This window comes from Myotis daubentonii, chromosome 1, assembly GCF_963259705.1.
Source record: "Myotis daubentonii chromosome 1, mMyoDau2.1, whole genome shotgun sequence".
NCBI lineage: Eukaryota > Metazoa > Chordata > Mammalia > Chiroptera > Vespertilionidae > Myotis > Myotis daubentonii.
In genome coordinates, this window is record NC_081840.1 from 172,805,004 (window position 1) to 172,832,448 (window position 27,445).

At 35.5% G+C, this 27,445-nt stretch overlaps 1 protein-coding gene across 4 annotated transcripts in view; it reads right to left on the bottom strand.

Annotated features, from left to right (window-relative positions):
* Window positions 1–27,445, bottom strand: part of CCSER1 (coiled-coil serine rich protein 1) — a 1,185,560-nt gene that overhangs the window by 1,010,682 nt on the left and 147,433 nt on the right. For all 4 annotated transcript variants that reach the window (XM_059665408.1, XM_059665417.1, XM_059665424.1 and 1 more), the window contains exons 2-3: window positions 22,328–23,689; window positions 15,441–15,625 (exon numbers count right to left, since the gene is read on the bottom strand). In XM_059665408.1, coding sequence (XP_059521391.1) covers window positions 15,441–15,625; window positions 22,328–23,648 — 1,506 coding nt within the window. In that variant the 5' untranslated portion in view covers window positions 23,649–23,689. The remainder of the gene's footprint in view (window positions 1–15,440; window positions 15,626–22,327; window positions 23,690–27,445) is intronic.

Sequence of the window (27,445 nt, forward strand, 5' to 3'; positions counted from 1 at the left end):
GTGATTTCATCATGCAATCTTGTTTGGTAAAATAATAATAATAATAATAAATAAGTATTCTTTAATGAAGGTTTTATCTATAGCTTTAGTAAAATAAGTTCATTTATTGAGCCAGAATAATTTGCTATTTTATGGTAAAATGATTTTTATTTTTAAACTACAGTAATTTTTAGCAAATTCATAGTGTCAAAATTGGGAAATGACTTTATGTTATTTTATAAGCACAAAAACAATTTCTGTAAAAATCATTTCTATGGGTCAATTGTTCTCATTTCTTTAAAATTCCTAATGGAATACTTTTAACAAGTAGGATTAGAACCATGACAAGCTGAAGATTTTAACATCAGTTATGTTCAACCCACTGCACTGAATCAAAAAATGGAAAGCAAAATTCTACACTGGACAAAATTATACACTGAACTTCTGTTAACTAAAGAAGTTCAAAGTGGCAATTTTTGAACTTCTTTAGTTAATAGACCTTACAGGCTTCCAACTGCATGACAGTTAAGTACCCTTCAAGAGATCATAGTATCACTTCATAAAACATAGTGGTGTCCCAACCCCCTTCTTTTATGCAGGACTTCCTAGAGAGATGAATGCTACTGGGGAAAAGTATGCATTAATAGTTCCTTTTTTATTTTCTAAATATAAGCCCAGCATCTCTGCTTCAGTTCTCTTTTTCTCAGCTATAGGAACAGCCAATGGACTCCTGGGGCAAGTTAAATCTTCAGGGTCAGTGTGATTTGGCACTCTCTTGGAGTGATATTTTCTACATATTGTTGTTGTTGTTGTTGTTGTTATTACTATTAAAAATAAAAGAGACAAGCAGTGTGATTCATGAACCATATTCAGGTGGCTGATCTTCTATTCATTGAATATCACTGTTTATATTAATGTATCCACAGTTCTTTGGAACATAAATCTAATGAAAGCAACAGCATGCTGAGATACACTGTCTTATCCCAACCAGGACCTAATACACACATGAATTTTCTAACACTTGATAACCCCCTTCAAACTGAAGCACTACTGGTGGATGTATTCTTCCAATAGAATGAAGAAAGAAGGAAGAAAGAAGCAAAAACTTGAGTCTGTTATAAAAGTGTCTCTCACAAAAGTTTATAATTCTTAAATCACCACAGGGCAGACTATCCTATCTAATAAAAGACAAAAAGTGTAATTAACCATACCTCCACTACGCTTCCCATTGGCTAATCAGCGAGATATGCAAATTAACTGCCAACAAAGATGGCAGCCGGCAGCCACACAGCTGAATTGAGCAGGAGGCTTGCTTGCTCTAGTGATGGAGGAAGCCAAGGTTCCCCGCCTGCCGCAGCCCGGCTCTGAGCTCTGAAAGCAACAGCTTCGAAAGCAACAAAGTTTCAATTATAGAAGCTAAACAAACCCCAGATACCTGCTTTCAGCCAGCCGCAGCCTCAGAGCTGGGAGCGCCAGTGACGGCAACAGAGTTTCAATTATAGAAGGTAAATAAATCCTAGAATAAAAAAGAAAAAAGAAAAGAAAAAAAGGAGAGGCTGGGAGCTTCAGTCGCAGGCCAGCCTGAAAACGGCCCTCAGCCCTTCACCCAGTCTGGCCAAGCACCCCAGAGGGGACCCCCCCACCCTGAAGGGTGTGTGGCCCGCCTGAAAACAAGCCATCAGCCCCTCACCCAGGCTGGCCAGGCACCCAAGCAGGACCCCCACCCTGATCCGGGACACCCTTCAAGGCAAACCAGCCAGCCCCCACCCCCCTGTGCACCAGGCCTCTATCCTATATAATAAAAGGGTAATATGCAAACTGACCCTAACAGCAGAAAGACTGGGAATGACTGGCCACTATGACACACACTGACCACCGGGGGCAGCCGCTCAATGCAGAAGTTGCCCTCTGGTGGTCAGTGCGCTCCCACATGGGGAGCTCTGCTCAGCCACAAGCCAGGCTGATGGCTGCCAGTATAGTGGTAGTGGCGGGGGCCTCTCCTGCCTCCTCAGCAGTGCTAAGGATGTCCGACTGCAGCTTAGGTCTGCTCCCCGCTGGCAAGTGGACATCCCCCGAGGGCTGCTGGGCTGCCAGAGGGATGTCTGATTGCCAGCTTAGGCCCAATCCTCCGGGGAGCAGGCCTAAGCCAGCAGGTGGTCATCCCCCGAGGGGTTCCAGACTGCGAGAGGGCACAGGCCAGGCTGAGGGACACCCCCCCCCCCAATGTGCAGAAATTTTTGTGCACCGGGGCTCTAGTTACTAAATAAAATAGAGCTCAAAATTTGTTTTTAAAGGAAATAAGATACTCTACAATAACTATTTTCTTCAACATTATTTATTTCCTTGAAACCATTGTTTGTTCTATTTTGGATAACGTTATCTCATGATTTAGCAGAAGATACTTTTAAAGTGGTAATTTATCAAGTTATTATCAAATTATTTTATGATTATATAATGTGCAAATTAATATCCACAATTAAATTTGCTTTTCATTTAAGAAAACAAAGAATGCAAATTAAATTTCTTTATAAATAGCCAAGACACTTGTTTTAAGGACAGATGCTATATTCCTAATTTCATAATCAGGAAATAACAAGGTTAAGTGAGCCCTCTAATTAGAGTATAACATGAATGTATTAAAATGTGAAAATCTTAAATTTACTTCCTTCTTAATTTGTTTCTAAGCAATATAAATTGATTTTGAAAAATGTATGAGTGTCAGAAAAATAACTAAATGAGAAATCATGTAAATCATGTAAATAATAGATTATTCTTAGAAAGCATTAATATGTAAATAAGTTAAACATTTTTAATGTCTAGCAGTGTGTGTGTGTGTGTGTGTGTGTGTGTGTGTGGCTTAAAGGAACCAGCTCAATTTAATGTCATGGTAGTACTTTAAATGTGAGTTCATCTTTTAACATATTTGTATTTCTAGATGAATACTTTAATAGACAATACTATTTGTATTTCATTTTCTGGCTTTGATCCATGTTATTAATGAAAATAAGTGTAATTTCCATCAGTATTGTTCCTTAAAATTTGTAGAGCCTTTTCACATAAAATGTATATATTATTTGATCTTTATAACTCTGTGAGGTGGACAGCATTATTATTGAGAGAAATGAGACTAGATATGGTGTCTGTTTCCAAATCCCCATACTCTTTTCATCACACCATATTTGCTTAAAATAAAAAGTTAAAATCATGTTTAACTAATATAAAAGAATTTCCATTTTATAAATGTGCCCTTTTTGGTCATGTTTGTGTGTTAGTAGAAATAATTCTCTTTTGATTTTTAAGCAATATACTTTTATTACAGACAAGTGTTCATGAAGACAAAATAAAAATACATATTCTTATAAGATGTTAAAAGTTAGAAAGCACTAAAAGAATTCAGGGGGGAAAAGAAGTATAAAAAGTATGAAAATGTCATGAAGTTGTTTGTTTATTACTTCCTACATTTTTATTAAGTTATTAATTTTTTATTTTTAGGAACTAAAGGTGTTTTATAGATTTTCTTCCCTTCTGAAATCGTTTTTAATACATCTCCCTTGCCCTTGCACACAACCACTGTAACCACAACTTCCTCTTGGACCACAGACGGCCTGAGACACAATCCACAGGAAGCTCTGAAGAGACAAAACAGAACTAGCAGGTTCCAGAGACCACAGGGTAGGACAGAGGTGGGCAGTGTGTGGTTCTCTGGTAGTTGCCAATTTTTCTGGAAGGTCAAATACATACTGCTTGCACAATGCCCATGTCTTTTGCCATTGTTTGTCCTTTGCTCAACTTAAGCTACTGTCAATTTGAAAAAACAAAAATGAAACCTGTGGTGGTGGGTGATAGAAGTGAAGGAAGGATTGATTATTGCAATGTATTTATTCTAACTCTACTGGCGAGGTCCTATTTTAAGTGATATAATTGCTACTTCTCCAATGTGACTGTAGAAACAGAGGAAGGGGAGTTTAGAATAATTGGAATATCTGAAAAGAAGACTGAAATATATGTGTACTAAAACAGAAATAAGATAGTAATGTAGATGGGAGTGTGGGGGGGGGGGGCAAGCAAAGGGATAGAAGCCATTGGCCATTAGGGCAAAAGACAGCTTACTGCCTATTTCTCCATATCCATGCCAAAGTTTCAGTCCTCAGTTTCAGCTAACCTCCTTATGCAAACAAATCTTTCACACATCCTCATTCTATTTCCATAAATCCAATATATTGTGATTTTCAATGCCTATTGATTTTTTCTTATTTCTTATATGAGATTTCCAGTCTTTTCATTAGGAAGCTGCATGTCACTTTAACTACATCTGACATTTTCAGGTAGAACAGGTAAAATATAAAACACAAGAGGGTCATGGACCAAATACCAAGTAATAGCTGTGATTAAAGTGTGTGTGAAGCAGAAGCCTGCTAAGGGGTCTGGAAGGAGAAAAGAAGAAGAACCAGAAGAGCATTGGCTCTGGAAAAAGGAGAAATGGTAAATAAACAAAAAGGTATTCAACAGTGTTAGACGCTGAAGAGAGGTCAAGAAAGACTGACACACAAAAAAATCTGAAAATTGGTAAAGTCACTGATGGCTTTAGAGTAGTTCTCAACTGGGGACGATTCTTGCCTACTAGGGCATATTTGGCAATGTCTGGAGATATTTTTGGTTGTCACAACTTAAGGGTTCAACTGGCATTTCATGAGTAGGATGCTATTAAACATCCTATACAAGGCATAATACACCCCCCTAAAAACAAACAAACAAACAAACAAACGAACACCAAAGAACTATCCAGGATAAAACAGCAATAGTGCCGATATTGAGAAACATCCTGCACATTACAGGAGCTAAAATGCATGAAACTGAGGAGCTTTGTGAGCAGTTAGGAAATAAATATGGCTAGAGAAGGCTATTCTTTCAAAGCTTTTTGCCTTGCAGGGAAAAAGAGTGAACAGATGGAGAACTCTCGAAGCAGACAGGACATAGAAACAAACATTGCTGTATGTTGTCTCAGTGATGGAAAACTTGGTAGTGTTGTAACCTGACAATAATGAAGAGATGGGGAAGAATTGGGGATGAAAAGAGAAGAAACATACTGATGAAATGCTGTTTGAAGGAGGGGAAAGGTTGAAATCAGGAAGACTGGTAGAAATGAGTGCTTTGAAGAACACGGGGAAACATAGCTCTAAGATCAGAGGAAATGAAGGACTAATGGGTAAAGATAGGAATATTTTTGGAGTGAGCGGCAAGAACAAGATAGGCAGCTCGAGGAGAGTGTTTAACATTCATATTTAGTGCCTAGATTAAGCAGCTGGTCTGTTATAGAGGGAAATGGCATATCCTTCCTGGAAAGTAAAACAGCAGGTGACCTAGTGTAATCTTGTAAACATACTAATGACAGACCTCCTAGCAAACAAACAGAGTAGCCAACTGAATATTTTTCACTATCAGGAGAGCTTATATATGGATCTCATTTAATGAAATGTGTCTAACTAGGACTGCAAATGAAAAATAAAGCTGTAATATAAAGATGTATGGGCTATGGCTCCTTGCATAATGTCCATGCATGCTACATAACTATCTGAGTGTAAAACAAAGATGTTTCATGTGATTCACGGTTAAAACACCCAGTTAATAAGTTCTGGTACATAATGTACAGAATAAGAACGTTAGTTGAAAAAAAATAGAGCTGTTTCTCATTGAGGTGGCTCCTTCTGTGTAAATGTGGAAATTGTACATGTCCAACAATCGAAACCTCATCCAACAATCAAATGCAGGAAGAAAGGACCTGGGTTGCAGGGAAGGTATTCCAGATCTCTCCCTACTTCACCTGTGCCTCTTGACACCTGGTAAAAGCTCTGATTCATGGGAGTCTCTCTTAACAAAATACTCTGTGTTTCTCACTGACACAAACACTAGTTATTGGGTAGTGTTGAAGATGACCTAGCTGATATTTTGTAAGGAGTAACAAATGTATACAATAAAAAGCCTGAGAGAGAGGACTAATAATATCAGTACTTAGGCTGTTTCAGGTTGGATGTAACAAGCTAAGCACAAATAGAAGATGTAGACAAAGGAGGTATTTCTGAGCAAACTTTAAACACTAGTGTAAAACGATTGCTGAATTAAATGATAAAACCAATAAAGTGACAGCTACTCTAATTTAGAAATGATTAACTCAAAAACATCGCATTGGAAAAATGTGAAATGTATGCACATGATTCATTTCCAAGTCATACCTTTTTATCCTGACATTGCAAATGTGATGGTATGGGATACAATTATCAAAGTCTCAATTTAAAAATTATTTCAAAAACAATATTAATATGGCAAAATATTTATATTTTCTCTAAACTGTCTATAATTCTTAATATTTGATATAATATACTACTATATTTCTTGACCTGGGAAGTAAAAATAAATATTACTTAACTTACTAAATTAATTTATTATGTTGTATTTAAATTTCAGAATAAAGGACTCTATGAATAAATTTTGCCTCGTTGTCTAATCTGAATAAGGTAAAAACATCAAAATCCAAAGACTATTTCCTCAGTAAAGGTAGTTATTTTACTCAAGACCAATCTGTCTTACAGGTTAGGCAGCTGTTTGAATGGTCAGAGATTTTTCATGAATCCTAAATCAATAAATACTTTCTCTCATTCTATGAAAGCTGTGCTGGCCCACAGGGTTACCTAAATAAGGCATAAAATAGTTTTTATCTCACAGAAAACTGAGACAACTTGACACAGTTAAAAATGAAATTGTCATTTTTGCATTCTAACCCCCAAAATAAAAGGTAAACAACCTTAATTATGTAACTTATTAATATTAGAAAGATATAAACTCCCTAACAGGTATGCTCAATACAGTATGGTTAGATAAAAAAAAAATTTATTCTACATGTGTTCTTAATTATTTCCTTGAAAAACATAATAAAAAATAAATTAAAATGTATACTTTCCACAATGAAGCTTTTAATATATATTATTTAATACTGATATTATTACAACATGATTGTTTATTGCTATGGTCTAAAATTCACATGTTGAAATTCCAATCTCCAAAGATGATGGTTTTCGAAGGTAGGGTCTTTGAGAGGTGCTTAGTTCATAAGGGTGGAGGACGCAGGAATGGGATTAGTGCTTACATAAAAGAGGCTCCAGAGAGATACCTCGCCCCGTCCACCATGTAAGACACATGGAGGAGGTGCGAGTTATGAGCCAAGAATGATGCTGGCACCTCAGTATTGTACTTCCAGCCTCCAGAACTTTGAGAAATAAATTTCTGTCATTTTCACGCTACCCAGTCTATGATATTTTGTTATAGCGGCCTAAGGGACTAAGACACATATTAAGTTTTAAGAAAGTAATTACAGAGGAAAATATTAGTTACTATGCACATTCTCATGTGAATTGTATGAAGATATAGTTAATGATTGTGGTACTGCAACTTTATTTACTCAAACTAATCTTAAGGTCATTTAGGATGAAGTGAGTTAGCTCTACAAATAAGCTATTCATAATTCTGTCCATCAAACTATGAATAACTATGAAATCTGCTAAATAAAAATGACTCACCCAAAACTAAAAAAGAAAAAAGGTATACTTTATTCAATTCTGCCTCTTTAAAAGTAATGCTGAATCTTCAAGTTTACAAGAAATGAAGTGAGTTGGACTAGATAAAATATGCACAGGAGTTTTTAAAATAACACTTTAAACATACTTGACCAAGAACTTGTATTTTTTAATGGGTTCTCCAAAAAATATCACAAGTAATTGACTATTTCTTGTCCCATCTGTATGGCAAGTCCATAACTATTGTACTGATATGATCTTATATACCATTCCATAAGGCTAATTTTCTAGGGTTGGGGGCTGGATGAAAGGAAGTAAAGGGATTAGCCAAAAACATATACATATAACACATAGACACATACAACAGTGTGGTGACAGCTAGAGGGAAAAGGGTAAGGGGGGAAGGTGGAGGTGGGCAAAGGGGGTTGGGAGTAGGGATGGAAAGAGACTTTTCTTGGGGTGATGGGCACACGAATCAGTGTACAGATAATGTTTTGTTGGTTTGTACACTCAAAACATGTAAGGTTTGGAAAACGAATGTCACCCCAACAAATTCAATTTTAAAAAAAAGTAAAAATAAAATAAATAAATGTTTCTACTGTAACAGTATCATAATTGTATGGCCTTCATGATCAATAATTAGAAAAACCAAAGCTCTATCAAAAAATGTTTCACGAAAGTATCTGCACATTTGTATAATAAACCAAAATGTCAAACAATGCACATAAGCACGCCACACACAAGGACTGCACTAAAAGCATCACCACCTTGGCAGCAATTTTACCTTTAATTCACCCACATTTTTTGTGTATCCGGCACTGTAGTAAATGCTATAAAAATGTTAATACATCCAAAATTTCTTCCATTTAAAAGATGAATGTCTAACAGGTAAAAGGAGACAAAATCAAATAACTAAATGGTGATTGCCACATATGTGATATAACTGAGAAGGACATTAATAGGAAAGTATCATTAGTAACTAGGAAAATCAATAAAGGCATTATGAGTGAGGGCTATTAATCTAAAATTAATATACTGGTTATCAACAGATGTAATTTCATGTTGAATGATTGATACTTGTGATTCTCCTTCTTAAAGTATAAAAGGATTGAAGAGAATGATTTGTGTGGCTCCATTTCCTTAAAAATATTAAGGCTTTCTTTTTCTCATTAGATGTCCCTAAGCAAGCAATGATATCTGTTTTAATTCCATTGACAATGAGTTAAATCAAAAGCTAAAATTATTATTTTAACCCTCAAAAAGTCATTAGTATTTTACATATTTGAAAGTCTTACCTAGCATTTCAGGATTAAGAGAAGAAATGTCTTCAGTCAGATTTTCTAATCATTTTTCCTTTGAAACTATTCTTTGAAACTTATTGTTGTACATTCTTGTCTCTCAGAGTCCCTGTTCATTCAAAGCTGGGCCCCAATGGTAGAAATTAGCAAAGGACACAAGAATACACATATATATTCAACAGCATCTATTGAGCATGTGAGACAGACTCCATATAAATTAAATATACAGTAGTTCTTGTTTAATCCTTTTAATACTTGATATCACAGGTCACAATCCAAATAAAGCCCCACCCATTTAGGATGGTCAAAATGGTTCAATCTGTTGTATTGACAAGATCACATTAATATCTCCCAATATGGAACTTTAAATACCTGAAGGGCTGACTCTTTCATCTTTGCATCTTCAGAGTAGGTTCTCAATAAATTTTTATTGAAAGAAACTGTGAATGTATTGATGAATGGATAAATGAATAAAAGATAAATTAATAAAGTAGGACATAGTAGAGCACAGAAGAAAAGTGAATGCATAGGAAGGTGTTTGGCTATGTAACATAGGGCTTAAATAGTCTTACATTATTTAACTATTATTAGTAATATCTAAATTCTAGATTTGATATACCAAATGATTAAAATATGACATGAGATGCTAATGATCTACAAGTAACAACTTTTTGCTTAAATATAAATCTGGTCTATTCTTCTATTGCAGAAGTCCTACAGCTTATGTTTTCACTGTGCAATTCACAGTTTCTACAGAAAGGCAGCAGGATGCCAAACTGCGAATGAAAGAAATTAGACTGTGTCAGAGTAAAACTAGCCATAAATGAATGCTGTCAGAGTCACTCAGCACAAATAGTTCAGGGCAACTTTGTGGATGCATTTGCTGAGTCATTTAAAGATAACACAACTTTCCAAATCAGCGTTTTAATGTAATAAAAATAAATACTTCCAAATAGAGTAGGGTTCCCAGAAATTGAATTGAGCAGTTTTTAGATCTACATCTTAAGGCTTTTAAGTCAGGAAGAAAGCACATGCCAAAAAAATAAAACGTATGGTCATGAATGAATCCTTCAGTGTCAAAGATGTCTTCTATTTTCTCAGTCACAGTGACCAGAGCAGCCTGACATGAAGTCAGGACCCTTTATATGATTGTGGACAAAAGGGAGGGAGAGGCAAGCAGGAAATCTCAGTTAACTGAAAGAACTGAGATACAATAAATTATTTGAGAATATGACAGTCATCAGTGCTGACCGAGCATACCTCGGTCTACCCCTTCCAGTCACAAGAAAAAGACTGCCTCCTGTGCCTTTGTGGCTAGTTTGGGCCATGTGATTAGATCATTGAGTCTCATGGGTTGGAGCACTTATTGTTTTTGTTTTATGAAAACTGTTTTTATTTATTTTATTGTTTTAATCTTTAAATTCTTTATTAGTTAAGGAATTACAAATGTGTCATCATCTCCCCCATTAGCCCCTATCCTCCCCCCTCCCCCCCCCCCACTCAATGAGTCACATGGGTTGGAGCACTTATTATTGGGATGAGGACTTTCAGAGAGCTCTTTAGCTCTGGTGAAAGGCAAAGTTTGCAATAGTAGCTGCTTCAACAGCCGGGATACAGAATGGACCTTGAACAGAACTCCCAGCACCTTCTACAATGACTGAGAAAAACATATCATTAAGTGACTTAGATTTGGGAGCTATTTGCTATCACTTAGTTTATTTCATCTTTACTCGCACATTCAGGCACATTCCTTTCTGTAATGACAGATCCTCATTATTGATCATAACACATAATCTATCCTCCCATTAATAACTCTTATAAAGTAGGGTGATATTATAAATATTTGGAGGTAGACTTCAACTGTGTAAAGCTGTGGGAGAAACATGACAAATCCTTACATTTATTCAATGATATAGCACAGTCTGGAAGGGAAGTTCCCAGAAAGAAAGAGCCTATTTCTAGAAAAAATTTTGTTGTGTGTGTGTGGTTTTTCTTGTGTTTTTTTTTAAATATTTGGACCCTCCTAAGAAAAGTATCAAGAAAGTTATTCATTATAGAAAAATTAAGAAAAGTATTTAAAGCAATTTGAGCATATATAGTAAATGTGAATGCTTACACAATTGTTTCAAATATATTTTGGTTTCTTATAATAAGTTTAAGCAAAGTCCAATTTCTTCTGGGCCATTGATATTCAAAGAATTATACATCCTACCATTTCCCTTTCAGACTGAAATATCCACAATTGTGGTCTATCTACTGTATCAGGGCATATTTTTGGTCATTGGGGAGCCCTTAGCATCTTAATAAATAGAGCCATATCCTATTGGTAGAATTAAATCTCCATGAACTATACAAAGTATGCCAGTACTGTCCAAGTATTAGTATCTCCTTTTGTGACAAAGTTCCGTTTTGAATGAACTATCTCTCAGTATATACACTAGTACCATTCATCAGCATATCAAGATATACTACCAAATGTTAAGTCCAGAATAAGTACTAAATTGTATTCCTTTTTTATATTCTTTATGGAGGGTCTCAGTCTACACTTAGAGCAAGCACAGTTTGTTTTAAATGTGTTAACTTCATTATACATAAATAATGCAGAAAAAATTAAAAACTAATTTATATCTATTATATGCCACCCAAGCAAGCATGATTTAAAGTTTGACAACTAGGGTCCAAATCTACTAGTTGTACTGGTTAATAATGGCGGATTTTGTAATCAAAGAAAACATGATAATTTCAATAGAAACATCAAAAGTGCTATATTCAAAGTAATGTCCAGCACTAGCTATGCATTTCCTCCATCTTTCAGGTAATTTGTGGATACCGTCCCAATAGAACTTTTCTTGTTTTGAGGCAAACCACTCAGAGACCCAATTTTCCACTTCTTTGTACATTTTGAAGTGCTGCTCAAAAAGTGCGTGCGCCATTGATAGGAACAAGTGGTCATCTGAGGGAGCAAGGTCTGATGAATGCGGCGGGTGGGTTAATACTTCCCAGGCAAGAACTTTTAATGTGTCTTTAACTGGTTTTGAAGTGTGTGATGGTGCGTCATCATGAAGCAAAATTACTTTGCCGTGTCTTCTGGCACTTTCTGGTCATTTCACGATTAAAGTGTGGTTTAATTGATTATTTGTTGTTGGTAGTGATCAGTATTAACTGTTTCACCTGGTTTTAGAAGCTTATAATACACCACACCTTCCTGATCCCACCAAATGCAGAGCATTGTCTTCCTTCTGAAGCAATTTGGCCTTGCAGTCCATGTCGATGGTTGACCTGGATCAACCCAGGATTTTGTGCATTTGGGATTCTCAAAATTAATCCACTTTTCATCACCAGTCAGAATTCAATGCAAAGAAGACTTTCTTTCATACCAGTTGAAGCAACATATTACTGATGACTTCTCGGTTTTCCATTTGTCTTTTGTTTAGTTTATGTGGCACCCATTTCCCTTCCTTTAAAATCTTTCCCAATAAAAAAATTAAAAAAAATCTTTCCCATTGCTTGTAAATGATTGGAAATTGTTTGCTGAGCAACGTTTAATCTTTCTGTAAGTTGTTTTTGAGCTTGACACACATATTCATCCAATAATGCTTGTAATTGTTGGTCTTCAAACTTTTTCGGTTGACCTGGACATTCTTTGTCTTTCACATTGAAATCATCCCTTTTAAAGCGTTTAAACGAGCGTTCACAAGTATCTTGAGATGGAGCATGTTCACCATAAGCTTCCCGAAGTATACGATAACTTTCAGCAGCACTTTTCTTCAAAATAAAGTAATGAATTAAAACTCCCCACAAATGCTCTTTTTTGGCATGAAATTCAACGTTTTTAAGCGTAAAAATATCTATGATGTTAACACCTTCAGCAAATTTGACATATGAAGTTTTGAAGTTTGCTGTCAATACAACAAAATAGCATACATATCAAATCACATACATATCAACATATGTGTAATTCCATCTATTGAAAAAAATCCGCATTATTAACTGGTACACCTACTAAATCCTATTTCTGCCACTTACCATCTGTGTTACGGGGCAAGTGCTTATCTTCTTAGTGCTTTATTTTCCTATTTTGCATACTGTGATCAATAACAGTATCCCCTGGTTCATAGTTTTGTAAGAACTTAATGTTATAATACATGTGAAGCATTAACTATAGCCCTTGGTTAAAATTAGCCTTAATAATGCATGTTACTCTTATTATTGCTCTAAAAGAAAAAAAAATAGCTGAACTATGGGTGTATCTTAAGTATATATATTCACTTGAAATATTTTGGAAAAGAAATATGGAAAATGTGGGTCACTTTTCACACAAAAAGCTATGATTTCCTAAATATATAAGTCACTTGTTTCACATATAGCTAAAGTTACCTAAGGAACTCTAGCATTTCTTACTCACTCAGATTGCCATGAGATAGAGAATATATTTTATGCATTTTAAATTAACTATCAAACAGTTAATTAAAGGATGAGATAGTAGTTGCAAATCCAAAGGAAAACAGTAATGTCATAGAGATTTTAATAGGTTTCATGTGAAAATTCAAGTGTTTCATTATTTACTTCAACATTTTTTACCTGTAAATCCAGTGAAAATGTACAATATTTTAACCAAGTTTCTGTCCCAACCTTAACACTTCATAGCAGTGATTTTCAACTTGTGTGTCACAAGAATTTTTAAAACCTGCAATACCTGACTATTTTATTCAGGTGTACTGACCTCTTCTCCCTTATATTGTCAAATAAAAAGATGATAACAGCCAACACAATAATAGCTGCCCGGGGTGGATTAGTAAAAATTATTCCATTTTTTTGTCATATTGGGAAAAATATAATACATATTTTTGGTGTGTGAAGAATTTTAGTAATCAATTCATATGTGTTATGAGATGAGAAACTGGAAATTTGCTGCTTTATAACCTTTCCTTCCCCATGGCAATGGTGTCGTCCTGCCATCTACTGGAAGATCTACATCACTGCAGGGACACATTCTGAAAATTCATAAAACGCCTTAAATAAAAGACAACATTACATTTTTGTGCTTTGATATTTTAAACTTTAAATCTTGAAAGTGTATCTCAAAGGAAAAGTTATTTTGTGATATTACAAGGGAAATTATTTAAATATAGTATAAAAATGAGATATAAAGAATGCATAAGAGGCCCAACTTTGAGCAAGTGTAACAAATAGTGCACAATTATTAAAATAAATACCGATCTATGAAGGTATAATGGAAATTTTATGAAGGGATAATGGAAATTATTATGTTTAATAATAATTCATTAGCCATAACCTATAATTTTACATTAACTGGAAATCTTTCTTAACATGTTCTTAAACTTAGGAAAAAAAACTCAATTGTCAAAATAATAAGTTTTAAAGCACCAAAGAACAAAAAAGAAAGATGAAATATAATAGATTTCTATATATACACATGTAAATACACACAATCATGTTTTAGTATAATAAAAAACATGAAACCCATTATCATTTGCTGTTTTGTAATTCTGATTTTCTCAAGATTAAAATCTGGCCAAGCCTGCCCTGATGGCTAGAACTTCTAACTTCAAGTACAGTGGTCTTGCTATCACTCAGTAGTACCTCAGTAACTTAAGTCTTCTTCACAACACGATGGTTTAAACTACATAATCTAACAATTTCACTTGAAAAAACTATCTAGCATATACAGGGATGTCAAAAATTATAGTTTTATGTATTTTTCACATATATGCATGAATAAATAGGTAGATAGGTAGATAGATCATTTGCAAGAAACACTGCTAAATATTAGGGATCAAAGGTGTTACTGAAAAAGTAATAAATCTGTGAGAAAGTAAAGTGAACTCCAAAAGGCCAGCCCATCCCGATATTTGTGAGACCTGAGGCCTCCTGATCCCCTGGGCTGCAGGCCACTGGTCACTTCTTCCCACCCCTGACTCCATCTCACGTCACAGAGAAGCTTCATTCACATGCCTCTAGGACACCCAGTCCACAAGTGCAAGCCTAGATGCAGCCCCCTACACACCCACCTCCACCCTCACCAGCAGGCACCCAGAGTTTGGACCAGGAATTTGGAACCTCTAATACTTAGAATGTGCACAAGTTGTGGATTTTGCCTTGACACGCAGGCACCTCACTTTGTGTGGAAGGGCAACTGTGAAAGGACAGGCAGAGCAGGGTCCATTAAAGGGTCTAAGGGTGGTACTGAAATAAGGGTAGTTTACAAAAGGACACATTTTATGCAGCTAGAGGGTGATGGCACGGTGTGCAATGATGGTGTCAGAGGGTATCCTCAGGATCACTTTTCCTTAGCTGTGCATTCCAGGGTTTTGTTCTAGAATGGAGAACATCAAACTTTCCATGGGAGCAAAGAAGACAGGAATTAAGGGCAGCTCTCTCTGTATGCTCCTATCTGTCATGAAGGTCTTGGTACAAACTTAGCACCTCTGAATTATGACATCAAACTATGGAGATCAATATTCCCTTCAAATGTAAGGAGTCTAGTCTTCAGTCTGTTTTCATTTTGCATGCAAGAACTTGTCAGAGACAGAGGGAATTATTTCACCATGTGCAGGCACATGTATTTACTTACCATGCTGTTCATTTTTGAAGATGACGAACCTGCTCTTTGCTTTCTTAGACTATTAACTTCTTCTACATTTCCATCTTTTGGTTTCAAAATCATTCTGCTACTCCCTGCAGTTCCTTCTGATGAAGACCGCAGTCGTCTCTCTATAAATCTTCCTTCACGATACGGACTGAGGCTACTGGCAAGAACTATTACAAAAAATAAATAAATAAATAAATAAATAAATAAATAAATAAATAAGAATATAAATGTTTAAATGTAGTTTTCATAAATGTTTCATTGAAAGTATATGGGAAACACTTAGTATCATTTAAAAATTCTCTCTCACAGAAAACATTTAAAATTAACAGTGGTAATTTAGTTTGCTTAATCATGTAATTACTTTGAAGCCTAAAACTTTTGGAATTAGCCCGGCCAGTGTACTCAGCGGTTGAGTGTCGACCTATGAACCAAGAGATCATGGTAATATTCCTGGTCAGGGCACATTCCTGGGTTGTGGGCTCGATCCCCAGTGTGGGGCATGCAGGAAGTAGCCAATTAATGATTCTCATTATTGATTTTTCTATCCCTCTCCTCCTCTCACTTCGTCTCTGAAATCAATTACATCAATTATCAATTATATCTATACTAGGGGCCCGGTGCATGAAATTAGTGCACTGGGGGAGTTCCCTCAGCCCAGCCTGCCCCCTCTCACATACTGGGAGCCCTCAGGGGATGTCCTACTGAGAGCTTAGGCCCTCTCCCTGCTCCCCTTAGGGAGCAGGCCTAAGCCGCAGTCTGGCCTCCCTTTGTGGGAGGTGACCAGGCTGATCAGGGCAAGGTGCCAGCCCCATTACCGCGCTGCTGCAGCCACTGCCAGTCACCACAGCCACCAAGGTGTTTTCATCAACACGGACTCCAGTCCCTTCACTATGAAAAAATGACAACTTTCTTTAGGCATTTTCAAGATGTGTCTTTCATAGGATAAGACATTTCTTTATTTTTTTTTTTTATCCTCACCTGAGGATATGTTTTCATTGATTTTTAGAGAATGTGGAAGAGAAAGGGAAAGACAGAGAGAAACATCAAAGTGGGAGGAACACCTTGATTGGTTGCCCCCTGCATAAGCCCTGACCTGGGCCCTGGCCAGGGAGGAGCCTGCAACCTAGGTACATGCCCTTGGTCAGAATTGAACCCAGACCCTGCAGTCCACAGGCCGAGGCTCTATCCACTGAGCTAAACCGGCTAGGGCAGCATATGACATTTCTTAGCCCTCCAGCAGCGGACCTTCGTTTTCTTCTCCAGGAGTGAGGTGGAAAAACCCTAGATCACCTTTTTAGATTCTTATTACCCAATTTACTAAGAATATTACCAGTGGCCTACAGGGAGCTTAGCCAATGAGCGTCAGAAAAGGTGTTTCCTCTATAGTTCACACTGATCGCTGGTTTGGCCCCAGCCCAGGCCTAAAGCCTCTGGCCGAGTCTTTAGGCCTGGGCAGGGGACCCCCAGCTTCTTCTGATTGCCGGCTCCACCCCTGTCCAGGCCTAAAGCCTCAGGGCCTGGGCAGGGCCCCCCCATTTCCCTCCGAAAGCTGGCTCCTTCCCTGCCCAGGCCTAAAGCCTCTAGCCGAGGCTTGAGGCTTTAGGCTTGGGTTGGGGCCCCCTTCGGCTCTGATCACAGGCTCTGCCCTGCCCAGGAGCCCCCTGGCTCAGGCCCTTCCTATGCTGCTCAGGGCCCACACGGGGCTTACCTCAGAGTGACCTGGGTGCTGATGATGTTCCCAGAACCCAGGCCACTGGGCACCTACATATGCAAATTAACCGCCATATTTGTTGGGTTAATTTGCATACCCATCCGATTGGCTGGTGCGCATAGCGGAGTGATACCAATTTGCATGTTTCTCTTTTATTAGTGTAGATGTGTGTGTGTGTGTGTGTGTGTGTGTGTGTGTGTGTGTGTGTATAAAACCAACAGTTGAATCTTTGGAAAATAAAAAAAGTTGACAAACCTTTAACTTGGTTCATCAAGAAAAAAGAGAGAGAACCCAAATAAATAAAATCAGAAATTAAAGAAGAGAATTAACAACTGCCACCATAGCAATACGAAAGATTGTAAGAAAATATTACCAACAACTATATGCCAACAAATTGGACAACTGAGGTGAGATGGATAAATTCCTAAAAACATACAATCTGCCAAAATTGAATCAGCAAATATCAGAAAACCTGAATAGACTGATTATAACTAATGAAATTGAAGCAGTAGTGAGAAAACTCCCAGCAAATAAAAGTCATACACTAGATAGCTTCACAAGTGAATTTTATCAAAAATTAAAAAAAGAACTAATATTTATCCTTCTCAAACTATTCCAAAAAATTCAAGAGGAGGGTGGACTTCCAAGCTCATTTTATTAGGCCAAATTATTTGGATAATTTGAATTATCCAAATCCAAAATTAGATAAAGACACTACAAAGAAAAAATATATAGGCCAATATCCCTGATGAACATTGATGCTAAATACCTCAACAAAATATTAGCAAATCAGATTCAGCTATACATTAAAAAGATCATACACCATGTCAAGTAACATTTATTCCAGGAATGCAAAGATGGTACAATATTCACAAATTATTAAACATGCTATATCACATAAACAAAATGAAGAATAATAATCACATGGCCATATAAAAAAGCATTTAATAAAATCCAGCACCCATTTATGATAAAAATTCTCAGCAAAGTAGAAATAGAAAAAAACATACCTCAATGTAATAAAGGCCATATATGACAAACTCATAACCAACATATAATCAATGAACAAAAAATAAATGTGTTTCCTTTAAGATCAGGAACAAGACAGGGATGTTTGCTTTCACCACTCTTATTCAACAAAGTACTGGAAGTTCTAGTCACAGCAGTCAAACAAAAAGAAATAAAAGGCATCCAAATTGCAAAGGAGGAAGTACAACTGTCATTATTTGCAGATTCCATGTTACTGTAGATAGAAAACCCTAAAGACTCCACCAAAAACCTATTAGAACTGATAAAATGAATTTGACAATGCAGTAGGATACAAAATTAATGCCCAGAAATCTATGGCATTTTTATAAAGCAACAATGAATAATCAGAAATAGAAATTAAGAAAACAATACTATTTACAATTGCAACAACAAAGAAAAAATAAGTTCCCTAGGAATAAATTTAACCAAGGATGTAAAAGACCTGTGGTCAGAAAAAAAAAGAAAGGAAGGAAGATACAAATAAGTGGAAGCATATAGTGTGTCCATGGATAGGAAGAAATAACATCATTAAAATGTCCATACTACCCAAAGAATTGAATCTCTAAATTCAATGCAATTCCTATTAAAATAGCAATGGCACATCTCACAGTGTTAGAACAAATACTCCAAAAATTTATATGAAACCACAAAAGACTCCAAAGAGCCTCAGCAATCTTGGAAAGAATAAAGTTGGAGGTGTCATGCTACCTGATATCAAGTTATACTATAAGGCCATGTTAATCAAAACAGCATGGTACTGGCATAAAAACAGGCATATAGACCAATGGAACATAATAGAGAGCCCGGAAATAAACCTATACCTTTATAGTCAATTAATATTTGAAAAAGGAGACTAGAATATATAATGGGATAAAGACAGTCTATTAAATAAATGTTGTTAGGAATATTGTACAAAATATTGCAAAAATATGAAGCTAGACCACCTCCTCACACCATAACAAAAATAAATTCAAAATGGATTAAAAACTTAATTTGAGTTGTGAAACTATAAAAATCCTAGAAGATATAGGCAGTAAAATCTTGAACATTTCTCATAGCAATATTTTTTCTGATATATCTCCTCGAGTAAGGGAAACAAAATTTAAAATAAAATTAAAATGGGACTATATCAAACTAAAAAGCTTTTGCAAAGCAAAGGAAACCATCAATAAAATGAAAATGCAACCCACTGAATGGGAAAACATATTTGCCAATGATATATCTGATAAGGGGTTACTTTACAAAATTTATAACGAATTTATATAACTTGATACTAAGAAAATAAACAACCCAATTTGAAAATGGGCAAAGGACCTGAATAGACACTTCTCCAGAGAGTAAATACAGATGGCCAGTAGGTGGATAAAAAGATTCAAATATCATTAATCATAAGAAAAATTAAAACTATAATGAGATATCCCTTCACAACTGTCAGGATGGCTATCATCAATAAATCAACAAACAACAAGTGTCGTGGAGGATGTGGAGAAAAGGGAACCCTCGTGCACTGTTGATAGGAGTACAGATTAGAGCAGCCACTGTACAAAACAGTATAGAGTTGCCTCAAAAAATAAAAAATGAAACTGTGTCATGACACATCTGTCCCATTTCTGAAAATACTTCGTAAGAAACCCAAAACACTAATATGAAAGAATATATGTATCTCTATATTCATTGCAGTGTTATTTATAAGAGCCAAGATCTGGAAGCAGCCCAAGTGACCATCAGTAGATAAGTGAATAAAAAAGCTTTGGCACATTTACTCAATGGAATACTACTCGGCCATAAAAAAAAGAAAATCTTACCTTTTGTGACAGCATGGATGGACCTGGAGAGTATAAGCCAGTCAGAGAAAGACAAATAAATACCATATGATCTCACTTATAAAGGGTGTCCCAAAATTCACGCAAGATGTAATTTTGATAGAAAACACAGGTTTATAATCAAAATTGTAAATTTTTTATTGATTCATAAAGTATACAGTTTAGGGTTATATAAGGAATAGCATGTTGGGTAAATGGCCTCCATGGCTTTGCTGGCACAAACACACTCTTTTGTTATTGCCTGAGCAGCCGCATTTTTTAAGAAGAATGGTCTGATGATGCCTCCAGCCCAAAATCCACACCAAACAGTGGCATGTTGTGGATGCATTTGTTTCTCAACAATCACTCATGGATTTTCTGAACCCCAAATGCAACAATTTTGTTGATTAACCAAGCCATCAAGATGAAAATGAGCCTCATCAAAATTCAGCCACATTTATGCAAAACGGTCATGGAAAATTTCAACAAAAGAGTGCATATGTGCCAGCAAAGCCGTGGAGGCCATTTACCTGATATCCTATTCCATACATAACCCTATACTATATACTTTATGAATCAATAAAAAAATTACAATTTTTTATTATAAACCTGTGTTTTATATCAAAATTACTTCTTGCGTGAATTTTGGGACAACCTTTATGTGGAATTTAATGAAACAAAATAAACACAATACAAACATATTCATAGATACAGAGAACAGACTGACAGCTCTCAGAGAGAAGGTGGTTTGGTGATTGCCAGAGGAAAAGGGAATATGGGGAGGTAGAAGAGAGCAAAGAGAGAACAAATGGTAGTGGTAAGAAACTTTGGATGGTGAGTGCATGATTCAGTATACAGATGGTGTCTTATTAAGTTGTACACTTGAAACCCGTATGGTTTTATTAACCAATGTAATCTAGTAAATTCACTTAAAAATAATTCCTATAATTTTTTAAATGTAGTTATAGCTAAAAGTCTGGAAATAAAATGCTAAAATGTCAATATTTGATAATTCTGACAGAGTAGAAGCAATTATTTCCTTTGTATTTCACAATGTTCCTTTAATTTTTACAATGTTTTTAAAGGAATATATTGAGGATAACTTATGCACAGCTTCACTATGTCAGATAATTTTATTTCATATTATAATTATAAACATGCAGAATGGACAAAATGAATAGAAACAAAACAAAAAAGTTGGCAGATACATAAAAATGATCTCATCAAATGTAAAAAAAACACTAAGCTATATAATTATATCACTAAACAATTAATTCATGGATTTAAAAGTTTAAAATATCCATAATCATGGAGGGACTAGTTAGATAAATCATATAATGTCATAATTCATAACATTATAATATACAATTTGACTTATAAATCTTATTTTATATTTTAGTATTATTATTCTTAATGTTTTAGAAAGAGCCCGGGTCATATTTGCCTTATAGCCTGGCCATTAAGGACCTGAGCTTTGGATTGAGATAGCGGTAACTGTGGCCAAAGTTGTCACAGTGGGATGCCATGCTTCCACTTTTAGAAAATGCATCTGCTTCAGACACAGAATCTTCGGTCAACACTAAAAACTCTGAAGGTGTCTGAGCTGGGGTAAAATCAGCAGAAAGCAATGGAGATTGTAAAGAGCTTCCTGCCCGTTCTTACCAGCTCTATGGTCTCTTGATTTTAGTTTTCACGTTTGTTAACTGGGAAATATACTAGTGCCTATTTCATGGGGTTTGTGTCCAGAACAATTACATACAATTTCTAACTTTGGACACATTACTTATCCTACCTGTGCTCCAACTGTTTTGCCTGTACAGTGTGCTACAACAAGAGGAGTGATTTCAATGACTTGAAGACTAAATGAATGAATGTATCTAAAGAGCACAGGACAGTGAGTGGGACAGAAAAATCTTTCAATGTTGGGAGAACTAGTAGTAGTAGTAGTAGTAGTAGTAGTAGTAGTAGTAGTAGTAGTGGGATATATTCATTACAATAATTAAGAAATACCAATATTCCACCATAAACTCTAAAAAAGACAATCCTTGCTTTAGATAAAACCACATGTAAAGTAAAATTTGTTTTCTTCCACTTTCTTCTGAGGGTCAGATTTTGGATAACACAACTAAGAAAAATGAGTAATATTGCTGAATTATATTTTTAGCAAAATGTAAGCTTAAGATCAAATAGTGAACAAATTTCAAATTATGAACAGGAAAGAATATTAGAGTAAAAAAAGAAAAATGTGGTTTCAATTAATTACATGGAGTAAGAAAATTGAATAATTATAATAAAAATTATAATTTATACAAAGAAAATCAGTATACCTTTGGCAGGATTTGCATCATATCCATATGTTTTGTTAAAAATATGACGATCACCAGAAGAAGGTATTATCCTTGAATCTGATATAGGATGAATCCCTTTAACACGTTCAGCTATTGCTTTATGTTGCTCATAAAATCCAAGTTTCCTTGGGGAGCTTGTTGCCAACATTGTATCACCGTTTTGTAATACCATATGCTCTTCTCCTTGAGTATCTGCTGATAGGTGATTCTCTAAGTCACTCCCATTTGTAACAGGGAGTTCAGAGATTTGCAATAACACTTCCTTCTGATTAGCAGCAGAGGTTTCTGGTAAGGAATTAGATTCAGTGCTACATCGACCTTCTAACCTATATTTCCCAGGAGACATAATTGCACAGGGAACAGTTCCTATACGATCTATTGTTGCCTTTGTAACAGCAGCAGGGTTGGGAGAGATCTGAGAGGTAGAATCATTGTGGCCAAAGTTGTCACAGTGGGATGCCATGCTTCCACTTTTAGAAAATACATCTGCTTCAGAGACAGAATCTTCAGTCAAGGCTAAAAACTCTGAAGGGGTCTGAGCTGTGGTAAGATCAGCAGAAAGCAATGGAGATGGTAAAGAGCTTCCTGCCCGTTCTGTTACATCCACAGAGCAAGATGGAGAAGCTCTTACTGATACAGGTTCTCTCTCTTGGAACTGTGTAATTTCCAATGAGAATTCAGACTGCTGTACCAATGAAGTGGACTGGCTCGGTGGAACTGGCTTAGAAAATTTATAGTGAGAGGAAAAGGATTTAGTAAGCAGCTTCTTTGTTGACTGCTTAACGGAACGGCGAGTTGGTTCTTCGGTGAATCCAGAATCATCCCCTTCACTTTTGCCAGAACTTAAGCAATTTATAAAGACATTCTTATTAGTTGAGTGCTCCTTTTCCCTTTCAAAATCCTCTGTCAAAGATCTTGTTATCTTCTTATTTCTTGAACTACTAAAACCAACAGAATGTCTTCCCCTGGTTTTAATATGTTCTTCTGAAGTCAGTTTTTGCATACTGCTGTGACCAGCTTGAGCACCATTTGAAATACTAAGGTTCTGGTTGGTAGGTTCTTGCTTAGGTTCACTCCCCTTCTTATGGTGGAAGCTAATGGAAGGAGTTCGGAATATGCTCCTGCGTTTACCTGTACTACCTGAGCTTGAGTTCGTGCTGGAAGGAGAGGAACTGTGGACACCAACTGTATTACTGGAGGAAGGTGAAGAAGGAAGAGAATCATGTCTTCTGCTGATACTTCTTCTGAATATTGGCAACCTGGAGACCAGGGTAGATCGTCTTGATCCAGAGTCCCCCATTGGGACCCCAAAGCTTGCACTGTGATAGCCAACTTAGCAGCCTGGGAAAAGTTAAGACAAAAAGAACAAGTCAATAGAATTCAATTATAAATAAGCCATTTTGAAATAAATAATTGTTCAAGACACAAAATATAATTATGTTTATATTAAAACAATAAATACTAAAATTCTGATACTTAAGGATTTTATTAAAAATTTATAAGTGGCAACATTAGAGAATATTTTACATAGCAACTTTATGATGCTGCAAAAATTTCATGAATACCCAGAATATTTAAAGTCCATTCAAAAAAGTATTGGGTTGGGAGACACAAGATCATTATTCAAGAGCCAGCCTTACTACATACTCTGGTTCTACATACTCTAACTAGTACATACTCTGGTAAACCGTTGAATCTTAACTTTTTATGTCTATTTGTTTAGATGTAGTAGGCATGTGGCAGCCATGATCATTGCCCTCTGGGTAAAATGTCCCACCACTGCCTCTGTTAGCCAGCACTAGGTAGACCATGGGTTTCAACACATTATTCACCTGAACTTAATATAATCACAGACCAGCCTAAGGTATAAGCTGATATTAGAGGCTCCACTCAAAGGATAAACAATGAGGATGCATTCTTCCTCTTGGAGTTTGATTTAGGACATTTAGAGATACTAAGTACATTGGCAGAGGCAACTAAACCACAAAAGAATATAGTGTGGGGTTATAAGCAAGATAAAGTTATGAAGAAACCACAACTATGAGTTGAAGACAAGACCTGATTGAAAGCTAATAAAACAGGCAAGAAAACAGACTGAGAGGAGAAGCATGGAAAATTCTGAATCATATTAACATCAGAGTACTGATGATGGAGAAGGAAGAGGAGAGCGTAGATGTTCAACTATGATGTACTGAGTACTTTTACACAGTTTATCTCTTTTAATGCTTCTGAGTGGAGAAGTAGATAATACTACTATGGACATTTTATAGCAGAAAGATGATTTGCCTAATGTCACTCAGTTAATAAGTGGTAAAGCAGGAATAAGAAGCTAAGCCTTACCTAACTACAGGATCAGCTCATAATCAGCATGGCTTGTACTGCTTTCACTAGAGTGAAAAGGCAAGGCCCAGACACGCTTCCATTTCAGGATTCCTGGTTGTATGGCCAATGTTGCTATTCTGGTGACTGCTATTTTTCGCTAGTTTTCATAATGTATCATAACATGGTTCCTGTTTTGTTTTGCTTTGTCTCTAAATTTCACTTAATACCTTAACTATAATGTACATGCTCCCTTTGTCAACTTGATTAAGGCTCTATTTCATTTTGTTGCTTTTTGCAACCAAAACGAAACAATAACCAATACACATAAAATGACAAGCCCTCCATTTTATCATCTTTACTGATATGAGACTGAGAAAGCAAAATGTTCTCATGTCCTTAAAGAGGTATGTGACAATAATGGAAAATATTTTCTCTTTCAGATATGCATTCATATATATTTAATATTTTGTCCCAAATAATAAAAAAAGTAACAGTTTTGCATTATTTGGTTTTCAGGATGATTTTTAATTGTACTCACTGAATTTTAATTTAAATTAAACTGTGTATGAACCACTTCCAATATATTTAAGTATTCTTATAAGGCTTTGGGTGAAGAGAGCTTAACATATAAACACAGACATTAGCTCTTGAAATCTTTCACAAATCAAAAATATCTCATTTTCTTCCCAGCTTAAATTTTTCAAAATGGATATAAAATATAATATTTTTTCATAATTTCACTCTTAATAATGCTTTAATTAACATCATTCTCAGCTGTGATTTTTCATTTACATGCAAGATTTATTTCCATCAAATGCCCAGTGAAGATGTTGCTCTCATTAGAGCATTATCAACCATAATGATTTGCAGCTGGTGGTGAACCTATGGCCTTCAATGCATTAATGGCAAGATATTTATCATTTGTATTGATACAATATAAGAACTTATGTATATTGAAATATTTATTGGCCTTTTAAAAATTATTTCTTGCATTTGTATCATCATTTAAAAACAAAAGAGTGACTCAGTTCCATATTTCTTTAGTAAGTATTCAAAAAATTTAACTAATAAAAATTCAGAAAAAATATTATAATAATTACTCCTCTTCCTAAGTATTTAACGAAAATGACCAGGTTCCCATTGGGTACAAAAAAAACCATTTAGGCTACTAATATATATTCATAATTTACTTAAGTAAAACATCAGAGAGATACTAAGAGATATTTACACACTGAATGAATGATATGGAGTGAACATAAAATATATTAGAGACAATAATTCTTTAGATTTTACGTTGTCTACTGATAGTCTTTTAAATTAAGTTCTTTATTTCCTACTGAGAGCTTTCCAGCTAAACAAGAGACAGATCAAATATCTGTAGTTTGTAATTATCAACATTTTTTTAGAGAGACTCTTTAAGGTCTGGATGCTAGCTACATCTCCAAATTCATTATTCCACTTCTCCCACTTTACTCTCCAATTACACTGATTATAGTTTCCATTTTCTGCCCACTTTCACCTTCTGGTCATTTGCAGATGTGGGTGCACCTCCTTGGCATGCCCTTCCTAGGACCTGATGTGGCAATAGTCCTATTTCCATGACATCATTCATTCCAGGACGCCATCACTGAGCCCCTTCCCACCCTTCTCCATTTCAGATATACTACTCCTTTATGAATCCTAAAATATCACTTTATAAAGTAAGAATCTGTTTATTAATCTGACTTCACTATTTACCATAAGTTTGTTAAGTAGCAAAGGCCATCGCTGCTTTGCTTTGAGACTCCAATGCTGCGTATAATACACAATTAATACCTATAGAATTGGTGGATTTTGCAAACTGAAGCTTCATCTTGAACACATCAGTATTTCAAATATAAACAAACATCTGCTGTCTCACCACCATAAATAAATGCTATAATTTGCAGTTACTTATGCTGAATTATGACTTTTAGAGTTGAAAGCTTTTCAAGCTGTAATATTATTTAATAATCTAAAAGCTGCCAATGTATAAAAATACAATGCTAAACATGTTTAATAAAAGAATATATCATCACATCAACTTCAATTATTTTTTATTTTTGCAAGGCAAACATCTTTACTTCTACGTAGAAGGGTGTGCACACATGGTCTGGAAGCACGAGCACCACATCAACTTCAATTATTAATTAAAAACCAATATAACATTACATGTTAATTTTATTTTTATTATAATTTTATCATAAATAAAAATTACCTTTAATTCCTTAGCAAAATTTGTATATATTTTCATATTTTTAAAACAGATTTCCAAATCAGATAAAATAGACAAATTTTTCACAATTCTCCTCTAATATTTCTTGGTTCAGAAGTCTTAGCCACTTTAAGCATAACAGGTCCTAAAAATATATGATTGGACTAGACCTTCCCATTGTCCAGGGGTCTTTACAACCATAAATATTATATTCTTCAGAAAAGCACATTCTTCATATAAAAAGAGTGTCCTCTAATTATACCTTTTAAGCTGTATAAATAAGCAAAAATACTGACTTGTAGGCAATATCACTACACAGATGCATACTGACCCTATTAGAAGTGGTGTGAAACTCAGTGTGATCTCAACTGAAGAAATTGTTTCCTTTATTCTTTAGTATCAGAATTTAACAAAAAAACTCCCAGAAAGTATTTTATCCAGTAATCTCTTAACAAACACTATCATTGCTCTAAACAGAGTACAACATTATATGGTGGATCTATTCTGAATAAAAGGAGAGGGGAATTTCTTGTTTGGTATGG